The 18,097-nt window shown below is 49.7% G+C and overlaps 1 protein-coding gene across 1 annotated transcript; it reads right to left on the reverse strand.

The window, feature by feature from the left end:
• Nucleotides 1-254: 254 nt before the first annotated feature.
• LOC135812916 (formin-2-like) lies at nt 255-962 on the reverse strand. The gene has a single exon (XM_065326135.1). The coding sequence runs from the start codon at nt 960-962 to the stop codon at nt 255-257; it is 708 nt and encodes a 235-aa protein (XP_065182207.1).
• Nucleotides 963-18,097: the final 17,135 nt, after the last annotated feature.

Here is an 18,097-nt window from a genome sequence, read left to right on the forward strand (position 1 = left end):
GAGGTGCCTTTCTCACCCGCTGTTTCTAACAGTAGCCGCTGGCACAGAGACAGTCCAGGGCCAATCTCTGCCTGCACACCACGCGAAATATGGTCCCGCTGTGCTCTCACCCGGCGCAGCCCAGCACGCACCGCAGCAACAGCCTCAGCGACACCACACGGGCCACTAGGATTAGTCTTGCCAGGCTCTTCAACGCCTAATCCCACGGCAGCAGGCTCCGCACGCAGCGCAGAGAACGATCCGGCATCAGGTAGTTAGTCAAGATCAGGCGGAGGCGGACCCGCAGGCGGAGGCGACAACGCGCCAGCATAATCAGGCGGAGGCGGTCGCACATGTGGCTGGTCTAGACCAGGCGGAGGCAGCGACGCACGAGCACAGTCAGGCAGAGGCGGTTCCGCAGGCGGAGGCAGTGACACGGCAGCACGGTCAGGCGAAGGCAGTCGCACCGGTGGTTGGTCTAAGCCAGGTAGGGGCCGTCCCACAGGTGGAGGCAGCGACGCACCAGCACAGTCAGGCGGAGGCGGCCGCGGAGGCCGAGGCAGCGACGCATCAGCACAGGCAGGCAAAGGCGACCCAGCAGGCAGAAGCGGTGACATATTAGCACAATGATGCGGGGGTGGTCCCATAGGTGGTTGGTTAATATCACGCAGAGGCGGTCCCGCAGGTGGAGGCAGTGACGCACCAGCACAGTCAGGCGAAGGCGATGATAGCGCAAGCTGAACCAGAGGATCAGTGGCACTGACAGAGGCCTGATGTTCCCCGGCCGCCGTCTTCGACAATATGGGGACGGCGAGGCCCCCATGCCGGACAGGCAAAGCCATTAGCCGACGTTGGTGGCTGGCCTGCGCAATTCCATGAACCAGCAAAGCCGGCAGGAAATGGTCACTGAGGATATCATCCAAGGCCTCCAAAACGCCTGTCGAGAACGGAATTGAGCGCAAGTGGTAAGTCCACATGACCATCTTCATCGGATGAACAAACCACAGACGAAATTGAGGTACCGCCAGCACCAAGGTTGAGGTTTTTCCAAAAACAAGGAGTTCCATATTGCAAAGTTTGCCCACTTTGAAACTGCTGCCTGTGACACATACACACACGCACACACATATATACATACATACATACATGAACATACATACATGAACACACACGCAAACACACATGCACACATACATACACACAAATACGCACATGTGCAAGTGTCATATCGGCCTCGGCAGCTGACGGGTTCTCCCGGGCTGTACGACGAACTTCCCCGGGTTGTACGACGAACTAACTACTCTGCCGGTACTAGTTTACATGTTGGGTGAACGTGTTCCCCTCATGAGCGCGCGTTTGTACGGCAGTTGTCTTTTGTATCTACTTGTCACTTTTATCAATGCATGGGCCGCGGGATGTTGTATCTGCTAACTGTCTTATCGTATACGCTTGCTGTTTAGTTAATTCATAAATAATACGCATTTCTCCTTGTCATCTCCCATTGGTCAATTCTGCATAGCAACAAGCTCTCTATGGTCTGATTGGTTGGGTTTTCCCGCCTTTGCTACTCCTTTGTGTAACTCAATCCTTTTTGTTCTCGATATAACCCCTGCTGCTTCTGATGAAAAGTACCAACCTTCCTTCGACCTTCACTCTTGAATCGAGCTGGAATCATAGTGACTCTCAACCTTATTCGATTGACCAAGGTGAGCGTGTGTGGCTGAATGGATACTTGGATCAACTATATTGGTTGATGACCTGGTGGGGTTACTACGGCAATGCGAATGTATATGTTGTAGCCTTGAGATCGGTATTGTGTATGTCCGGCACGACATATTTGGTGCTGTGACCAGGATCCAAGTTCTGTTCTTCTGTAGGCGATTGCTTACGGAAGGCCTCCACAAGCTGGAATGTTTGGTTGATGTCAGATGGGCTGTTGTCTAAACCGAACAGATCGAATGATTTGACGGCCGGGCAGCAAACAATGATCGTAATGTAGAGCGATTGCTCTTTGTTGAAGGCAGAGTTGCCTATTTTGGAGAGGATGTGGCTAGGCGAGAGTGTTGGCAGAACTGCCAACACTCTCGCGCATGCGGGTTGGACTGGCGCGCGGACTGGTGATCGGTTGAACACCGTATCGTACTACAGATTTGTAGTTTGATGATGAGGAGGGTTGAACTGGCGCGGACTGGTGATCGGTTGAACACCATACCGTACTACAGACCAGTTTGACCATGATTTTTGCTGACCCGTACGCGAATGGTGTGATCCGATGACGACTGTAGTACATACGAACGTATGTACTGTGCAGTACTTGTGACCTGAACAGCTCTCATTGGTCGGAGGACTACCGTACGAAGTAGCAAGTGGGGAATATAAGGCGCAACTGGGCAAGGAAAAGGTATCACAGTCTTGCGATTGCAAAAGACAAAGATATCCTGTTGAGAGCGAACGCACTCGATTCTGATTATCATGGCTCACAATCAGGCTCCGGATGCAGCAGCGAACGCTGCTGCAGGGGGTGCCAATGGTGGTACGGCCGGCAGTGATGCCTGAAGCATATGATGGCGTGGGGGATTGGGTGGAGTACTTGCAGTACTTCAACCAATGTGCTCGTGTGAACGAGTGGAATGACGTGCAAAAGGCTCAATACTTAGCCGTACGGCTAAGAGGGGCTGCACAAAAATTTGTTGCGACTGTACCTGAAGCCCCCCGAGTGGAGTGGCCTCAGGTCGTAGAGGACTTGTCGAGGAGGTTTGCACCACCAGAGACAGCCCGCCAATTTAAGTCGCAATTTAGAACGCGAAGGCGCAAGCCTGAGGAAGACGTCAGTCGATTGGCTGACGACTTGCGTAGTCTTGTACACAGGGCTTACCCGACCATGGGTGGAGACGTACAAGAAGAGTTGGTGCGGGATCAGCTCATTGATTCCATGACTCCTGACAGGTTGCGATTGCGCTTACAGGAAAATGCACCACGAACGGTGCAGGAAACGATCGAGATGGCTAACCATCTGGAGAGAGTGGGGGGGGAACGAGGGCACGCACGGCCGAATGGACGATGCGTATGGCGTACCACGTCAATTGGTGACGGCTGCGGTTGCACCGTCAGAGCTCCCTACGTTGGAGTCGTTGGCAAAGTTGGTGGAGAAGCTTAGTGATCAGGTGGACAGGATTGCCCACCCTCCTAGGCCGAACCAACAATTCAGGAGAGGGGACCAAGTGGACAGAGTTGACCACTATAGGCCTGAACAATCGAGGGGTTTGACTTGCTGGTTCTGTGGCCGAATGGGACACAGAAGAGCTGACTGTCCAGACTTGATGAAACCCGGAAGGGAGTACCAATCTCGCCGACCGGCGGGAAACGGGCATTGATCGAGACGGCGGGCCGCGTCTGCGATCAAGAAACTGTGCTGGGTCCAGAAACTGAGGCGATTGTCTCGGATGCTCTAGAGAATGACTCTGAAGTGGTCGCTGCATTGAGCAGGGCAGCAGAAAACCACGGAGGTATGATGATTGAGGGAAGGATTAATGGGCTGCCAGTAGAGTTCCTGGTAGATACGGGTTCCTCAGTAAGTCTAATTTCTGAGACCCTCTCGCAGCAGTTGGGCTACATGTTGGGCGACCTGGAACCACCAGAGAAGTCGACTGGCTTCTGCGGTGCGGATGGTCAGAGGTTGCATGTGTGTGGCACGGTCGCTGCATGTTTGGCAATACAGGATGCTATTTGTGTCCATGAGATGAAGGTGATTCGAGGGTTGCGGTATCATTGCCTGATTGAGAGGGATGTACTATCGCAGATACCTTGCGAGATCACGTCGAATGATGGGAAATTGAACTTCAAGGCTGATAAGGCTGAAGTTTCAACGGTGGGAACATCACAACGCTGCCATAATCTTCGATTGAAGAATAGGGTAGTTATACCTCCATACTGTGAGATGACGGTGGCTGCCGTTATCGAGAACAAGGAGGATGTTCCTTCATGTGGCATCACCGAACCAGACGGCTGTCTGATCGATGGTGGGGATGTTTTGTTGGCACGAGCGGTTGTTTGTCCAACAGATGAGGGTGTACCCGTTCGGGTATTGAACTGCTCAGAGGAGTCAGTATCTTTAGGAAGAGGTGCCCGAGTGGGACAGCTGCTACCTATTTCAGCCGTGATGAGTGTCATGGGCGAAGACGAGGATGATTGCGATCATATAGGAATGGAATCCACGGGGGATTCGGGAAGTTCCGAAGACTTATGTTCGGCGCTCAACATTGGACTAGAAGGTCCTGTGAGTGGGAAGTCTGTGTCGGGGGATGACGAGCTGCAGCTCGGTTATGAACCTGGTGAGGGCACAGCGGAGGCGAACCGGGAGACGTCTCGTGTTCAGCCTGGTGGGCAAGGGTCAATTGGGAATGAGGAATTGGCACGCTTGCGTGATCTCGTCTGTCGCTACCGGATGGTATTCGCGATGAACTCTGCTGAATTGGGTCGCACGACTGTGCAAAACCACAACATTAACACCAAAGGAAGAAGTCCTATCTTCCAGGCTCCTAGGCGATTGCCTTGGAACTCAAGGGAAGCCACCCGTGAACTAGTGAAGGGCATGAAGGAACAAGGGGTGGTAGAGGATTCTACTAGTCCTTGGTCTTCGCCAATAGTGCTGGTTAAGAAGAAGGATGGCTCAACTCGATTTTGCGTTGATTATCGCAAATTGAATGCCGTTACGGAGTGGGATCCATATCCTCTCCCACGGATTGATGATACGTTGGACGCGCTGAGTGGCGCGAAGTACTTTTCCACCTTGGATTTGTGTTCCGGCTATCATCAGCTGCCTATGGCAGAAGAAGACAAGGAGAAAACGGGTTTCTCCACTCCAGATGGGCACTACCAGTTTACAGTCATGCCGTTCGGTGTGTGTAACGGTCCAAGCTCGTTCCAGAGACTTATGAGTGTTGTCTTGCGTGGGCTACAGTGGCAGATTTGCCTCGTGTATCTCGATGATGTGATTGTGTTTGCAAAGACTTTTTGACGAACACTTAGAGCGGCTCGAGGCGGTGTTTGAACGGCTATTGGACGCAGGGTTGCGTCTAAAACCATCCAAATGCTTCTTGCTGCGTACGAGGGTGGATTTTCTGGGCCATGTGGTCTCGGAAGAGGGTGTGAGCACTGATGAGGCAAAGACTCACCGCGTGGCTACGTGGGAGCACCCTACGAATGTAGCGGAAATTCGGGCATTTTTGGGGTTCTGTGGCTACTATCGAAGGTTCGTACCGAACTTCTCGGATGTTGCTAAACCCCTCACTCAGTTGACTAAACAAGGCCATGCGTTCGTATGGACCGAGGAGTGTGAAGAGGCATTTGCTACGTTGAAGAGTCGGTTGACTTCTTCACCAACCCTGGCATATCCACAATATGGACCTGATGCTCCGAGGTTCATTCTGGATGTTGACGCCAGTGGTACGGGATTGGGTGCTGTTTTGTCACAGCAAGATGAGAAGGGGGTCGAACGACCCATTGCCTTTGCTAGTCGATTGACATCTGCATCGGAACGCAGGTACGCTTCTACCAAAAGCGAACTGCTGGGTGTAGTTTGGGCGTTTAATCACTTCAGGTGTTACCTGCTCGGCAAGCGCTTCTTGGTCCGCTCGGATCACAAAGCATTGCAGCATTTGGACAACTTCAAAGAACCAGCGCCGATTGTCGCCAGGTGGTTGGAGTTCCTCAGTCAATTCGAGTATGATCTGCAATATCGAAAGGGCAAGGCTCATTCAAACGCAGATGGCTTGTCCAGACAGAAGACCAAACCTGTGATGAATGTTACAGAAGTGGCTCCTACCGTTCCTGGACCCTTGGTTCAGCGAAGGGACTGGACATATGGGACCTGGGCGATTGCCCAGCAAGCTGATCCTGACCTCAGGCAGCTTTTTGAGTGGCTAATGGATGACGGCGAGTCGGCTGACTTGACCGGAATCAGTCCGACTTTGAGGAAGTACTGGCGGGGACGCCAGCATCTTTCTGTGAAGGGCGGAGTGATTGGAAGGGAATGGGTTGAGCCTGAGATTTCAGCGCCCAACCGTTTTCAGATTTTGATCCCAGTTGATCTGCGGACTGAAATCTTGAAGGAGTATCACGATTTCCTTGGTCATGTGGGTATGAAGCGGACGATTGCCCAGCTTCGCACTCGGTTCTATTGGCATGGAATGAGTCGTGACGTTGAAGATTGGATCGGCACGTGCACGTCATGTTGTCGACGCTCCCGACCGGTTGGTCGAGGACAAGGGGCACCCTTACAGGTGTCCTGGGCGGGGTATCCCTTCGAACGTGTGGCTATGGATTTGATTCCAGGACTGCCTGAGACTTCAGGTGGAAATCGTCACATTTTGGTCGTTGTGGACTACTTCACGAAGTGGGTAGAGGCGTATCCGTTGAAACGGATGGATGCAGCGACTGTTGCATCGGTATTTGTGAGCGAATTCGTGTCCAGATTTGGAGCACCGGATAGCTTGCATACGGATCAAGGTGCAAACTTTGATTCGAAACTGTTCAAGAACGTTTGCGGCTTGCTTGGTATCAAGAAAACGCGGACAACGGCTTACCATCCGTCGGGTGACGGATTGGTAGAGAGGTTTAACCAGACGTTAGAGCGATTGCTCTCACACTATGTTCAGAGAGACCAGCGTGATTGGGATGTCCAATTACCCGCAGCATTAATGGCGTATCGGGCTACCACCCAAGCCAGCACAGGGTACACGCCGGCGTATCTCCTCTTCGGCAGAGAGTTCTGTCTCCCGCAAGATGTTGCGTATGGTTTACCGCCAGCTGAACAGTTGGATGAACCTACGTATGTGCGTCAATTGCGGTCCCGTTTGGCGGATGTGCACACGATTGTGAGGCACAAGCTCGGTGCAGTGCATCGACATCAGGCGCATCTCTATGATCATAGGGCTGTGTCGGTGGAATTCGCGGAAGGAAGTCTGGTATGGCTCTTGGTACCCGCTGTTCCGGTTGGAACCAGCACCAAGTTGGCGAAATTGTGGAAGGGACCGTTCAAGGTTTTGAACCGGTTGTCTGATGTTGTGTATCGCGTCCGTGATATGGGATCAGACTCGGCTACATGTCAAGTTGTGCACGTGAATCGCTTGAAGAAGTGTCGTGTACGCCCAACACATCTCGCTACGGTTGTACGCGAGGAAGCGTCAAATTCATCTCCGACAAGGAACCCGATCAGAACTGCGTCACCACAACCGAGCTCCTACACGCCTGATACCACAGACTTGTTGTATGCGGAAAGAGCAGGTGGCCGTGACGAGCAGTTCGGAGGAGTAGAGCTACTTCCCATTGATGCTGCAGTAGCACCGGCTGATGTCAACCGTCCAGTTCAAGGAGTACCGTTGCCTCCCGCTAACGCTGCAGTAGCACCGGCTGGTGTCAACTGTCCAGTTCGAAGAAGGAGACCACCCCAACGACTGGAGTACGACTAATGATTGCGGGACGCAATCTCCCAGAAGGCCGGGGAGATGTCATATCGGCCTCGGCAGCTGACGGGTTCTCCCGGGCTGTACGACGAACTTCCCCGGGTTGTACGACGAACTAACTACTCTGCCGGTACTAGTTTACATGTTGGGTGAACGTGTTCCCCTCATGAGCGCGCGTTTGTACGGCAGTTGTCTTTTGTATCTACTTGTCACTTTTATCAATGCATGGGCCGCGGGATGTTGTATCTGCTAACTGTCTTATCGTATACGCTTGCTGTTTAGTTAATTCATAAATAATACGCATTTCTCCTTGTCATCTCCCATTGGTCAATTCTGCATAGCAACAAGCTCTCTATGGTCTGATTGGTTGGGTTTTCCCGCCTTTGCTACTCCTTTGTGTAACTCAATCCTTTTTGTTCTCGATATAACCCCTGCTGCTTCTGATGAAAAGTACCAACCTTCCTTCGACCTTCACTCTTGAATCGTGCTGGAATCATAGTGACTCTCAACCTTATTCGATTGACCAAGGTGAGCGTGTGTGGCTGAATGGATACTTGGATCAACTATATTGGTTGATGACCTGGTGGGGTTACTACGGCAATGCGAATGTATATGTTGTAGCCTTGAGATCGGTATTGTGTATGTCCGGCACGACACAAGTACCCGCAAACAGCACAAACCCACATTGCAAGCGTGTACAGGAGGCATCACACAAATACCAACAAAAAATAGCCACAGGCGTGGTGAGTCTAGCGCAGGAGCAGCACTAAAATGTGTTCCCTCATGGAATTATTGGTCCATTTCTACAAATTCTGTCGCAGGCAGTGTCACACTCATTCCGTGAGAAATAAAAGATATTTCAGAGTCTTTGTGCCTCGCTCGTACAACGCAGCAAACAACAACACAGTTGCATAGCCAGTGGCTGGCAATGGCGAAGCACCCGGAAACCCGCAAACAGCACAAACCCACATTGCAAGTGTGTACATAAAATGAAATTTTAACTCAAGATCACCAGGGTCAACGACGGGTCTCCCTGATTGCGTCAGGACGTTCACCTTCTCATAGGCTGCCTTCGCTTTCTTTTTCATCGAATCAAGCTGATTCCTGCAGTTCTCCGTCGAAATTTCGGACCAATTGTGCTCTCAGCACGCCAAGCTCATCATTGTGGTGGCCATTATTAGTTTGTCATCACGGGTCCGCATCTGTGCTGTGCCAAATCCTAATGAACTCGCTCTCCATCTGCTCGGTTAAAATTCTTGCGACCATCTTGCATTAGATCTTCGAGAACGCTCTCAGTGACGACAAAGAAAAACTGCAAAAACTCTAAAAGACTAACTCCAACACGACCACCCACGTTCCGGATTTCCTTCACGGCAGCGCTCGCGGAACAGTCTTTCAGTTGCGACCTGGCTTCGAAAGCCCAAGTCTGCGTTTTCTCACGGCACAGCTCGCGTTTCGATCGCGGGACCCGAAACCCTTGACAACCATCAGGATCTGATCGAACGCACTGCGAAATGCGAGCCGCGTGTCGTAGTGTAATAACGGCCTTACATGTTAGTTTTGTGACCTGCTCTCGCATTTTCTGACTGCCTATTATCTTGTTACGGTCGTGGATAGTTACTTCATAACTAGTTTCCATTAGATTTCCTCTATTTCGTTGATATTAATTAATTAAAAAATTGAGTACTGAAATACGGTTACGTATTTTGCAGAGACACTGGAACACGCCGCACCTTAAAACCAGTCATGAACCCAAAAAAGGGTGAACCTTGGAAAGATGACTCAATTGGCTATTGAACCACCCAACGGCCAACACCCCCCATAATCCCCAAACCTCTGGGTGGACTTGAAAAATGGTCTCACTTATGGGCTCATCCCTCCTCAGCGAAAGGATTGACGACATCAAGGTATCCGTCCCGGGATCCGACTGCAGTTACCCCTGCCCCCAGTGTAGACTTGCCGGGCACATGTGTGTGTGTGGAGCATCTGTCTTTGGATTACGCAGCGACGTGTCCTCCAGGGGGTTACCCTATCCTGAGGCACAACGCGCTGCGGGATCTTCTGGCTGATGCCATGGGCGCTGCTCTACGGGATGGCCGGATTGAGCCTCCCCTTCTGCCACTGGAGGGTGAGTCGCTCTCCGGAGCCTCGGCCAATACATGTGACGAAGCCAGGTTGGAAATCTGTGCAAGAGGTTTCTGGTCTCGACGACAGGATGCAGTTTTTGATGTTAGGGTTACTCACCCATCAGCATACGTATTATCGAGGGTGTAGCTTCCTGCACAGATGTCTAGGAATGAAAACCAGAAGAAGAGAACATAGCGGTGATCACTTGTCACTCCAAACGACAAGCTTCTCCTTGCGCCACCAATAATATTTTGTGCGACTGTTGATGCAAAAGTGACTGAAGGCATGAGCGCAATTCTTGAATTTTACTACAAGAGGCACGGTGAAATCACGTGCCTTGTGACGCAAGAATGCCAAGTCGCGTGGATCATGGATCACTCTGCTCACGAGATTTCAGAGTCACCTTCGTCAAGTGCGCTTGTTACTCGCCTTGAACGCCCGTTGGTCTGGAAGTGATCACACTTGTGTTGTTACTGCTCTCAAGAACACGCTGGCCGTGTTGTAGGCCTACGAACCGGGACTTTCCCTGACCATGTACGACGAAAATCAGTGAAATGATGATGAAATCACATTCTTTATGACGTAAGAAATCTCTCATGCAGCTCACGCGACAAGTTCGTGCAGCCAGTGCTGCTCGCGTGCCGGTGTACTATAGTAGAATGACCCCCCAGCAGATGGACCCCCGGGCATTGTACTATATAGTAGAGTGACCCCGGGGGCAATCTACTATATAGTAGTAGTAGTAGTAGTAGTAGTAGTAGTAGTAGTAGTAGTAGTAGTAGTAGTAGAATTTATTATTTTACTAGGGAACTCCCAACAGGCGTTGCCTTTTTACTGGGAACCCTGGGAATGACTTGGTGCTTGTGACAAATGCAGAATACAATGACCGGGGGGTCATTATAGTAGATTGCCCCCTGTCATTCTACTACAGAGTCCACCAGACTTGTCGTTTCGCACGTGCAGGTAGAAAGGGATGGAGTTTACACCACATATTCCACGTGGACATTATGGATTGTGGCAAGAGTCCGGGGTTATGTACTCTTGATTGTGGGAATATGTGGTGAAAAGTCCACAACATTTGTACATAGGTCGCGCACTTTTCCTCTTTAGGAGACATGAACATCCCACCTTGTGTTGGATTGTTTTTGTTTTGGAGTTGGAAGAAAGTTTGCAAGTTCAGTGTTCCTTTGCGTTTTCTGTGTGCTCCTTGCTCCTTTTGGATTATTCAGGAGTTCAGGAGTTCACGGACCTCTACTGAAATAGCGGCCGAGGGGGGTCGTTGTACTATTTAGTAGAGTGACCCCGGGGGCAATCTACTATATAGTACAATGACCGGGGGGCCTTCCACTACGGGGGTCATTCTACTATATGACACCGGCATGCCAGTCAACACAAAGCGAACGAGCTAGCAGCTTTTGTCGAGCATCGACATGAAAACAAGGAACTTTTACCGTTGGACTATGTTCGGGATTGCAGGAGGTAAGTAGGGAGGTTCTGCTCTACGTTTTGGGAACGCGACGCAAAGAATCACGCGAACTTTCTTCGCGTTCCCGTAACGTAAAGAAATGCTGTTCTGCTCTACGTTTCACCTAGAGAAGTCACGTGGAATGTGTACTGGGAATTTCCCCTTCCATATTTGGCAGTTTTCTGCATGCAGTTGATCGATACCCAGCAAATCCGTACGCATTTTCTCTGCGTGTGCCACAACGTAGAGAACCCCATCTCCGCGTAGAAATCTTGAGCCAAAACACGCGAAGCCGTAGACTCTAACCCAGACACCTGCTCTCTACGTGATTTCTCTACGTTTCACGTATAGCAGAACCTCCCTAGTGTGAAAGATGAATAACTCTCTAAGCTGTACGGGGGCATATTTCAACGGCTTGCTGCCATTGCAACACTCCTAGGACAGTTTGTGAGGGTTCTCAGTAGATCAAGCAGGAAATACAGCTCATATATCTTACCTCTGCCATCATGGTCTGTTCCGAGTAGCGTTCCAGTCACGTTCGCAATCGATGGCCGCGTGTCGTGATCCAGGACGCGTCATCCTAGATTCTCAGTCACGGAGCACGCGATCTCACCGTGCATCTTGCAATAAAATTCAAACACTGCGCTCAGGACTTCAGTCACTTTTGCATCGACAGTCGCACAAAAAATTATTGGTGGCGCAAGGAGAAGCTTGTCGTTTGGAGTGACAAGTGATCACGGCTGCTTTTCCTTGTCAGAGCCAACAATACACTTTGTTCCGCGGCCTTGGGCGTAGTGTTGGAGTAGAAATTGCTGAGGGGACGTCGCGGAGGGGCGAGCTTTCCTGCACAGGTATGACTTTGGCCGTATTTCAGCATGGTCGAGTGGAAAAATTCCAAAAAGTTTATTTCAAGAAAACTTCAAAAGGAAGATGGGGACATGTCCTCAGCGCTAGAAGAGGTGTTCTACTATCTGCCGGTGTATAGTTCTGGCCAATTGAGGACGTAGCTGGCTGTTTTGCCAGCGCTTGTAAATTGGCTATTTTCAAGACGATCATTTGTGGCGTCAGGGGGTGATGGACCTCATCTTCTGGGATCCTGGCGTGGCTAAGCGGTACTGCTCCAGGAACTCTTCTAAGGTGAGGCAATGTTGGCTTGATGGAGTTTTGTTCATAGCTTGTTCGTATACGTTGTGGCTTGACTCGTTTCTAGACCCATAAATAATGTGATATTTCGGCCATTTCTGATGGGTATCCAAATTTCAAGGTTCCCTTCAGAGACCTTTTCAAGGGCTTTGCACAATCGATCCACACCCCAAAGGGAACCTACCTGCAAATTTTGAGCGAAATCGGAGAGATCCACTTGCACACATACTTTGGTATTCTCAGACATGCTTTCTTAAGTACACGTTCGAGATATCAGAAACCAGGGGATGCGCGGAGTAGGAACAGGTACTGCTCAAAAGAAGACTGGATGCATTGTTTCGGAAAGAATTTCTGCGAGATTGGGTTGTGATGTCGATAGGGTGTGAATTGTAGAGGGTGAGGGCACTGTTGATAGGGGAATCTCCTTGCCTGTTTGTGTGTGCGTGTCCGATGGAGTAGGTCCTTGTCTGTCGAAGGGTGTATGGTTGATGTTGACGTTGTGGTGCAAGATGTGGTTGTTGCAGGTATGGTGGGGAGGATTGGTGGTGGATGTCCCATGCTGGTAGGACTTGTTTAACAAGGAATCGTGAGCTAAGGGTGGGGAGCTTTGCATGATGGAGGAGGGAACTGTGGTGAACTGGTGCAAAGAGGGGAATCCGAAGGCAGATGCGTATAGCACGGCGTTGAATTCTCTCCAGTGTGTCCCGCTTCTATGTATACTTCAAATACTCAAGTCTGTTGACAGCAACTTTTTCGCTCTGTTAGAGCTCATCAGCACAGCTCAGAGGACCGAAGCGCAGCTCTTCGCAATGAAATACGTTCATGTGAAGCAAAGCATATTTTCAATGTTCCTTTTATTTTACTTTAAAACAATTTCGCAACCTCTCCCTCCCTCTCTCCCTCTCTCCCTCTCCGTCTCCCTCTCCCTCTCCCTCTCCCTCTCCCTCTCCCTCACTCTCTCTCTCGCTCTCTCTCTCGCTCTCTTTCTCTCTCTCGCTCTCTCGCTCTCTCTCTCTCTCTCTCTCTCTCTCTCTCTCTCTCTCTCTCTCTCTCTCTCTCTCTCTCTCTCGCTCTCCCTCCCCACCCACTCTTGGTGCGTCTAGGTGGCTATGAAGTCGAGACCCTAGGTCGGCGGAGCTCCCTAAACCTCACCACCACTGCCACGATTCAGGTTGTGCGTGCTTCCCCTAGCTGCATCTCATGTTTGGCATTAAGTGGTCTTTGTAAAAAAATAAAAAATAAAAAAAGCATTTTTATAAAGAGCTGCAAACCCCGCCAAGAGTGCTCGCAATTCTCCAAGAGCAGTGAGCGTTGAACAAGGCGAGCGGAAAGGGTTCGCGCTAAGGTAAGAAAATAGAACGTTTATGAACGCTGGAACCAACAAAGGTGCCAGATACAACATTACACCCTCAAACAACAAAACCTTATAGCAACATACTATCAGGGTTCTAGCCAGGTCAAAATAGTAGGGGGGGGGGGCATGGGAAACAGTTACCCTATATCCCATTTTTCCACTTTCCAATATTGCCTTGCCACGCCAAATGCAACATATACAGTCAACTTGGCTAATAACGACTGTGGATATAACGACAATTCGCTAATAACGACTGTGGATATAACGACAATTCGCGAATAACGACTGTGGATAAAACGACAATTCGCGAATAACGAGAGCATTTCCATGCCCAGAGCAAAGTCCCTTCCAACTGTAATACATAAATAAGAGACTTCGGGTATAACGACACTTCGCGAATAAGGACACTTTTTTGATGCCCCGCCGAGTGTCGTTATAAGCGAAGTTGACTGTATGGGGCGAATCCCTGACTTTACCCCAGACAAATGTGCCCTTATGAACCATCTATGCATGAAAAGCACGAAAATCGGAAAATGAGTAGGGAGCGGCAATTTGTCACAGGGGGGGGGGGGGGGGGCGCACAAACAGAGTAGGGGGGGGGGGCGCTGCGCCCCCCTACCCCCTTTGGCTAGAACCCTGATAGTATCATACCAAACACAATCAGGTATAAGTGTACACGCGAGACCAACTAGTTACTTATTGACACACACACACACACACCACACACACACTACTTCTATTGACAGCTGCCAGAAATAACCACGCCGCTCGCTAAAGAGAGGTACTGTCAGAGAGGTTAGGGGGAGGTAGGCAGTGCTTTAAATGAGGCTTCAGGGGAAACACACATACACACAAAACTCACACACGCACTTGTAACTGTACTTGCTCACTGACAAACCAAGTCAATTGGGTCTCCCCGTTAGCGGGGAGAGAGATTCAAAGGAAGTTTGGAAAGAACACTCTATTAAACCTACCAACGGCCAATACCCACGAAATCCCCACTCTATGGATGGACTTGCAACTAATCCCACCTAATGGCTCTCTGCACAGTAGTGAGGAGTGACGACAAGGTGCAGATAAAAATAATTGACGGCATCATGTTATCGGTCTCGTGATCCATCTGCCTTTACCCTGCTCCCAGTGAAGGTAATACTTGCTACCATAGCCAATAAACCGTTGTACACTGTAGAAGGCTGTAGAAGGTATCGTTTTAGAACAGACGGCCATGACGAAGACGATGGGTGACGAACAGACTAGCTGCGGACTTTGCGGCATACGGAACTTTATCTTGCGAACCGCACTCTATACAGAGCTGTCCTGGCTCGATGCGGCTCAGAGCAGGTGCGGGTAATTCTCTCAACTTCAACCGAACGTCTTCAAATACCACAGCGTTCTCACCTCGTTGGCACTGGAAGACCACAGCGTTCTCAACTCGTTGGCACTGGAAGAAGTTAGGCTCTGATGGGCGGTCCAGTACAATTGCCACCTCATAATATGTTTGCTAATCGACAACTGTGGCGTTCATCTTCCACATATGCAACAGGATCATTCGGAGCAACCTGGTTGGGAATTTTCCGGCTTTCGTCTGCTTGGTGAGACCTAGAAGCGTGATAATCGCCACGTGTTCGCTCAGCTATCTAACCAGTTTGCTGTTGTTGAGGGCTCGCCACGTGGTTTGTGCAGTTACTCACACCTCCCCCATCACGCACCAAACGATTGATATTCATAACTGCTGTGGAGCAACAGAACAGCAACACAAATGTGTGTACATGTATGTGTGTTTGTGAATGGGTGTACTTCAGTATGTGTGTGTATGTGTGTGTGTGTGTGTGTATGTATGTGTGTGTGTGTGCATGTCTGTGTGTGCTTGTGTGTGTGTGTGTGTGTGTGTGTGTGCTTGTGTGTGTGTGTGTGTCCTATATGGTGCAGTGCAGTTGAGTTCAAATTGAGAGGTTTCTATGACCCCAATGATTATGGTCACATAAGCCTTTTTCTCTTTCGAATCCTCCGAGTTCTTCTTTCATTCTCATAGCCAGGGCACGCCGGAGTATGTGTTGTGGCGTGTGTGTGTGTGAGTGTTTAATGAAGGAAGAATGTTAAAATTTGAGGAATCAAAAATTATAAAATAGGGATTCGCTGGCCAGAAAAAGCCACTTAAATCAGCTGTTAGGTGACCACCATCATAAACGTAGCGGCGGGAAGTTCCCAGGCCTAGCAACCTGTTGAATGTTGTAATCCCAGCACAAGTTGCTATGTCTAATATATATTTAGCTGCTCGGTATCATCGTTTCCGCAAGCTGCAGGCCTAAGGTCTGACGTGTTGGGGCGTGTGTGGGTGTGTGATGGGTGTGTGTGCGTGCGTGCATATATGTGTGGGGGTTAGCGCGTGTGTGTATATGGGCAGAGTCACTGTTATGCATGCATAATAGCTTACGGCTCCTTGAATCTGCCAGGATAACGGCCTTCTGCTCAGTGGCATACTTCCTTGCCCTGTGAAAACGAGAGTCTAGAAAACACAATAGAGAACACGAACACACAACCACACACGACATACACACGCGCATGCACGCCTGCACACACAAAACAAACCCACGTGCACACATCAACACTTATGCATGCTCACATGCACGCACACACACACACACACACGCACGCACACACACACACACACACATACACATTTACGCACACACCACACACGGTGTACACAATTAGCTCGGACAATAACCAGGCAACATTGAAGCACAGTACTCCGTCCCTAGCTTGCTATGTGATGATAATGGTCGCACCTACGAACTAAACACGCCGAGTTGCTGCTGGCAAGATGTTGCAGGCCACACTATTGTCCTTCTCTTCTTCCACCGATCACAACCAATTTATTGTGCTGAAGCTTCAGGATGAGAAAAGGCCTGAATTTTAAGATTTGCTCAAGCGTGAAGTTCTGCTAAAGACAGTCACAGGCCCATCTCCATTGGTCTGGAACTGATTCCACTCGCCAAAGTGGTCGATAAGCAAACATATGAGGTGTTAGTTGAACTCCGCGACCCATCAGAGCCTAACCTCTTAGATTTTGACTTTCGACTTCATCCCTTTCAAGCCCACACAGCAACTTGGTTGTTATTGTTGTTAGGTTTTATTAAATCGCAGACCAAACGGGTAATGATGCCCAGTATTATGAAGTAACGGACAAATGTCAAGGATACAAGACAGTGGTCAGTTGGATAAGCGATCATGTAGCGATGATCAAGCTTCTGACTTTCACAGAGGCGACGAAAGGAAAGAAAATCCCAGCCAGGTGCCGGTGTACCACCGGTTGATCCTGTTGTTCGTATATGTGGAAGATGAACGCCAGAGTTGTCGATAAGCAAACATATGAGGTGGAAGTTGTACTCAACGACTCATCAGAGCCTAACCTCTAAATTTTAACTTTAGACGTCATCGATCTCAAGCCCTCACAGCAACCTGGTCATATTGGTCAGCGAGCATGTGGCGATGATCACGATTTTGACCGTTGTACCACATAGCTCTACATAGCCCTATAGCACGTTTTCCTTGCTCATTCTGACCTGAGTGATATCAGAGAAGTTGGCTTTTTCAATGGGCTTAGACACCGTCATGGTGGCTGAATTTTGGTCTTGCATAGTTCAAGAAGTCTGCTTTTACAAGTTTTCGGTTAGTTGGGCTGGCAGGTTTAGCTAGCAGGGCAGTTTTCAAGCTTTCAAGGCCAGCTCTTCTGTATAGAGTGCAGTTCACAAGATAAAGTGCAGTAAGTCGCCATGATCGGATCGCAGTATAATAGGACGGGTCAGAACGTATGATGATGTATTTGCACCTTTGGCTGGTAGTAATGTGCTCCATAAACCTTCACTAGCTAGAGCACTACAACGAGAACGACGTCATCTCGAGTCGCAAAATATTCCCAGCTTACGGGATGTTAGAACGAGTTTTGTCCTAAACTTTGAGGCTGGAAACGTATACCTGCTGATCGTTGGGTGCGCTACCTGCTGATTGTTGGGTGCGCTACCTGCTGATTTTTGGGTGCGCTACCTGCTGATTTTTGGGTGCGCTTCCTCATGATATCTGCAGCTTTCAAGCTCTTAGTGTTGCACACGAATTTCATATTGTAATGAGCAGGTGAAGTTGGTTAATGAATTTTCATCAATTTCGACATGGACCAGGCTCCTCTCGAGAGCTCGTCGCCGTCATGTGTGCAATTTCTTATCCAGCCAAAAACCGCTCCGTACAGTGGCTTTCAGCAGAGGCTGCATCATGAGAACGACGGCATCTCCAGCCGCAACATATTCCCAGCTTACTCCACTACCCTGATACCAGTCACTGGCAAATCTGGATAAGCATCATTATCGGTAGTATTTTTTTTGTGGACTCTAACCGCGTATCACCTCCACAGGAGAAAAGCGAAGAGGAGCAGCTCCAAGATCGACTCTCGCAGTCGCCATCAAACGAACTGAATAATCTTAGCAGTGAGCGACGGTCACAGTACGTTCACAGTAGGTTTCTGTCATCTATCAAGTATGGATACGCACAGCGTATCCCCTCCACAGAAGG

Source organism: Sycon ciliatum, chromosome 3 (genome assembly GCF_964019385.1).
Source record: "Sycon ciliatum chromosome 3, ocSycCili1.1, whole genome shotgun sequence".
Taxonomy (NCBI): Eukaryota; Metazoa; Porifera; class Calcarea; order Leucosolenida; family Sycettidae; genus Sycon; species Sycon ciliatum.